The sequence below is a fragment of the Miniopterus natalensis genome, chromosome 4, assembly GCF_054644295.1.
Source record: "Miniopterus natalensis isolate mMinNat1 chromosome 4, mMinNat1.hap1, whole genome shotgun sequence".
NCBI lineage: Eukaryota > Metazoa > Chordata > Mammalia > Chiroptera > Miniopteridae > Miniopterus > Miniopterus natalensis.
The window spans coordinates 68,614,849-68,619,756 of NC_142084.1; the positions used below are offsets into that span (position 1 = coordinate 68,614,849).

Genomic DNA, 4,908 nt, shown 5'->3' on the forward strand with positions numbered 1-4,908 from the left:
GGATTTCCGTCCAGAGGCAGAGACCCCACCCACCCATCGTCGGTCACGGGATCCCGCGGAGGAGAGCACCGCATCTGTAATGTCAGCACACGGCCGCCAGGTGACGCTAGAAATACCAGAAGTCCTCCGGGGTCATTCATCTCTATGATCCCTGTGGCGGCCAGCGCAACCCGGAATCCGTGGCGAGCTAAGGGGGAGTGCTTCCGGTTAGGAACGCGGTGACCTGGGTGCCGCTGGAGTCTGTGGCGACAGCTGCCATGGGGGCGCACCTGGCCACGCGCTACCTGGGCGATACCTCAGGGGAGCCAGACCCCCTGCGGATGCCCACCTTCCCGCCCGACTACGGCTTCCCCGGGCGCAAGGAGCGCGGTGAGATAGAATGCGCAGGCGCGGCGGCGAGGGTGGGACGCGGACGCCGTAACCCCGGGGTCCGCAGGGCTGGGCTCGGCGCTGACCTCGGCCGGGAGGAGTCCAGAGGGCAAGCCTGGTGCTGTCCGAGTGTGGAGGCACTCCGGGCAGAGGGCACGGTCTGAGCAAAAACCCGGGGGCAAGAGTGGGGCTAACGAGGCCTCGGAGCTGGGCTTTGTACTGGAGTAGTGGGGAGCCTTGGGAGGGTTTATTACGAAGGGACGTGTTCATTGTGTCCAGATGTTACTACTATTTTTAGGTATGCGCAAGAAAACACAAGGGGGCTCACACCGTATATACTGTCCCTGCACGTTGCTTTAAAATATATATATATATGATTTAAGAGAGAGGGAGAGAAACCTGATCGGCTGCCTCCTGCACGCCCCCCCCCCACCCCCCCGGGATGGAGCCTGCAAGCTGAGCATGTGCCCTGACCAGGAATCCAGCCGGGACCTCTCCGTGCATGGGACTGTGCTCAACCAACTGAACCACACCAGCCAGGGCTGCACGTTGCTTTTTTATGTAGTAATATCACAAGCATATCGAGTGCCAATCATGGGCCAAGTTCCCAAGTTGGGCACCAGGGATACAGCAGGTACTGATTAAAGGAAACTCGCAGCCCTGGGGGTGATGCAGCGGCACCAGGTAGATCTTGGGGATGGCATCTTGCAGTAGTCTCAAGGCAGGCTTCCAGGAGGTGATAACTGGAAGTGAGACCTCAGGGTAATGAGTAGGACTTGACCACACAGAGACCCAGGAGAGGAGAGAGCCAGCGTTTGTAAGCAGAGGAGGGACAGGATCAGATCTGCTTTGTCAGAACGTCCTGCTGGCTGCTGTGTGGGTGACAGCTTGGAGACAGGGAGACCTCTAAGTGAGGTCTGAATTTGAGAGAACATTGGGAGGTGGGCTCTAGTTAGTTCAGCCCTACCTGAACCTGCAGTCCATTGATCCACTACCATTTTACACGTTCATCTTTCCCACTGCCTCTCACAACCTGCTTTGCCCTGTTTTGCAAACACCCACAGTCCCCTGCTCCTCTCCCCTGCTTGGCTAAACCAAAACCCTGGGTAAGCCAAGCTCTCCCTGACTCCTGTCTTTATACAGCTGAACATCATAGGAGAAAAACACTTCTCTCTTAACTGTTCTCACCATCGATCCCCCAGCTGACCCTTCATGCTGCTGGCTTTCCTGTTACATTCCCTGGCCCTTCGCTCTGAGTGTCTCAAGCCTTCTAACTCCAGCACCTCCTTACCACCTCCTTTCAGCTAGTTGCTTTGCTAGCTCTTAAGAAAATAGAAGCTGTCAAAAGAGCTCTCATGGCTCCCTGGCACTCCTCCTCTGCTGTTACTTCACTTGATCTGACCCTGCTCCAGAAAACCACTGTGACCTCCATCTCATCTTCTCACCTACCCAAGGGCACCCCATCATCCTCCCTTTCTCTTGCAACAGTTTTTCCCATAAACGTGCAGATAGTTACTCCTGAACCACCACCCTCTCCAGCTCTCTCTCCAGCTCTCTCTCCACTGCAAGAGCTCTCATCGTTTGTCACACACAGTGTATCGCTATACCCCATTATCAATTATCACTTCTAACCAACCCCACTGCAGCAGTGTCAAGCATAGTTGATTGCTGCCACTTCTTGGAAGCCCTTTCTCACCTGGCTGCTAGGACCCCCTATTCCTGCCCACATCACTGTGGGCTCCTTCACTGATTCTTCCCCACTGTCTGTCTCGTAAATGTTGAGAAGCTGCAGGGCTCAGACCTCTGTCTTCACACACTCCCTGGGGTTCTCTGCTAGTTCCCTAGCTTTAAATCTTTTCTGTGTGCCAGTGCTCCCAAGTTTTTATTTCCAGCTGGGCCTTGACCCTGAACCCCAGACTCACGGACCCCACTTGACATCTCTGCCCAATGTTAACGAGCATCTTACATTCAGCAAGTCCAAAACAGCTCTTGACCTCCCTATGGTCCAACTACATGCTTAGTCCAAAATCCCTGGGCTGTCCCAAGGCCTGTCCTCTCACCTCAAGGCCTTTGCACCTGTTGCTCCCCTACCTGGAATGCTCTTTCCCCAGGTGTCGTGTCTCACTCCCTCACTTTCAAATGCCACCTTCTAAGGGACCCTTTCATCTAAAGTTGTGACCCATCTCCCAACACTACCTCTGTCTCCCTTGCTTTATTTTTCCAATACTTAGCATTGTGGACATTCTGTGACATTAGCTCCACCTGTTTGTGCTGTCTTCCTCCAAGGATAGGACCCCCAACACCTAGGTGCTCCATAAATCCTAACTGCTAACTCATTATGCCAGAGCATCAGATGCAGGTAGTAGTCACATTTCTGTGGAAACCAGCAGGGGGGCTGTAGATGGATTAGGGGCCTGGGGCTCAGACATGGTGAGGGTGGGGGTACTGACTTGGGGCTCAACAGTCTATGGGCTGATGATCGAAGCCATGGATTAAAAGGAGCAAAGGCTCTCAACAAAAACCTCAGGAAGCCTAGCCGGCGTGGCTCAGGAGTTGAGCATTGACCTATGATCCAGGAGATCGAGGTTCAATTACCGATTCCGGGCACATGCCCAGGTTGTGAGCTCGATCCCCAATAGGGGGCGTGCAGGAGGCAGCTGACCACTGACTGATCATTGATGTTTCCATCTCTCTCCCCATCTCCCTTCCTCTCTCTGAAATCAATAAAGATATATTAAAAAAAAAAAAAAAAAAAAACCACCTCAGGAAGCCAAAGCCATAGATATGGGAGGAGGACACCTGGGGAGGAGAGAACCAGGGGAAGAGAATGTTCAAGAAACAAGAGGCTAAGGAAGAACAGTGTCCTGGGCTCTCAGTTGCCCTTATGAGAGCCTTGTGTGGGCAGTGCTAACAGAGTATGGAAGCTGGAGGGGGTTCTGTGCAGGAACAGATGAGAACCTGGGCCCGAGGGAGACAGACACAGGTTCAGAAGCAAAGGGAAGAGAAGCCAGTGAGGGAAGATTGCTTGTGAGCTGGGAGATTGCCAACATGGAGCGTGCACCCACAACTTCTAAGGGCTCCAGTCAGCCTCCTGAAGATTGATTTGATCTGGGGTCAGATTTGCCAGGTGGATGGGGCCCAAGCCAAGTGGCTAGTTCAGCTCTCATTGAGGTGGGCACTAAGCACTTTAGATTAGTTCCTTAGCGCTCACTCAGTTGACTTTGGAGCTGGGGACTGTTAGTCTCCTCCTTAATGGAAAAACTGAAGCTGCAAGAGGCCATACCCAGCGAGAGGGCAGATCTGGGATCCAGGTCGCCCCAGCAGCCCAGCCCCCACACTGGGTTGTGCCCAGCAGAGGGGAGCACAGGGATCCCAAAAGTGGGCTGTACAGGGTGGGGCTGTCTGATGACCTGAGAGAGAGGGGAGATGAGGATCCAGTGTGGATGCTGAGGTGCCTGGGGTGATGGGGAGAGAGGGGCTCCTCCCATCTGGACCTTAGTGTCCAGGATTGTCGTATTGCAAATTAGAAAATGATACTCATTCTGTCAGAGGGTGGCAGTCATCTGCTGCCATATCATTGATCTGAGGGGAAGAGGAGGGCTGGCCTGAGCTGTTGCTTCTGGTTGTACCTGGGCCAGCTGGGTCTCCCTGGAGTCGGACATGATAGAGACCCTCCAGCAGTTAGCCCACCCCAGCTGAGCCCTCGCACGCTCCCTCCCCACAGAGATGGTGGCCACACAGCAGGAGATGAACGATGCACAGCTGGTGCTGCAGCAGCGGGACTACTGTGCCCACTATCTCATCCGGCTGCTCAAGTGCAAGCGTGACAGCTTCCCCAATTTCCTGGCCTGCAAGCATGAGCAGCATGACTGGGACTACTGCGAACATCTCGAGTGAGCCCCAGGCCCACCCCACATCCTTCATCTGCCCACCCCCGCCTGTCCCCCAGCCCAGGCATCCTGAGGCAGAAGACAGTGAACTAACCTGAGTTCCTAGCCAGGCCCCCATCTTAGTTGAAAAAGAACTCTCAAGGAGTCTGTCGGGTGGGGGCAGGGAATGCGTCTGGGTGGGGCAGGCATCTTTGAGGCCACCTGGAGGATCAGCCAAGCCAGGGTTCCAAGTAGGAGGACCAGGGCTCACTGGTGTCCACCAGAGAGGCAGGGGGCAGACCCCAGACTTAAGCCACAGGCACACAGGTCTCCCCAACTCTAAGGCCTCCCAGAGTGCTCTGGGACAGAGTTCTAGCTCCCCCCCCCTTGGCTTCCCAGGGGTAAGGGAGGGCCCAGGCCGGCCAGGGAGCCTTGACAGCCCTTCTCATGCTCTGCCTTATAGCTACGTGATGCGAATGAAGGAGTTTGAGCGGGAGCGGCGGCTGCTCCAAAGGAAGAAGCGGCGGGAGCAGAGGGAGGCGGATTTGGCCAGAGACCAGGTGGCCCTGTAGTGGGGCCCACCCATCACCCTTGGACAAGTGGAGAAAATAAAAAGGCCCTCAGCCCAAGCCCTGCCTGTTCTTATGGTATACTGGTTCCCAAAGCCCCC

At 55.1% G+C, this 4,908-nt stretch overlaps 1 protein-coding gene across 1 annotated transcript; it reads left to right on the top strand.

Annotated features, from left to right (window-relative positions):
- The first annotated feature begins 222 nt into the window (after positions 1-222).
- On the top strand, positions 223-4,860 carry NDUFB7 (NADH:ubiquinone oxidoreductase subunit B7). The gene is made up of 3 exons (XM_016219671.2): positions 223-369; positions 4,094-4,262; positions 4,702-4,860. Exons 1-3 carry the CDS (start codon positions 258-260, stop codon positions 4,808-4,810), a joined length of 390 nt encoding a protein of 129 aa, XP_016075157.1. The 5' UTR covers positions 223-257; the 3' UTR covers positions 4,811-4,860.
- Positions 4,861-4,908: the final 48 nt, after the last annotated feature.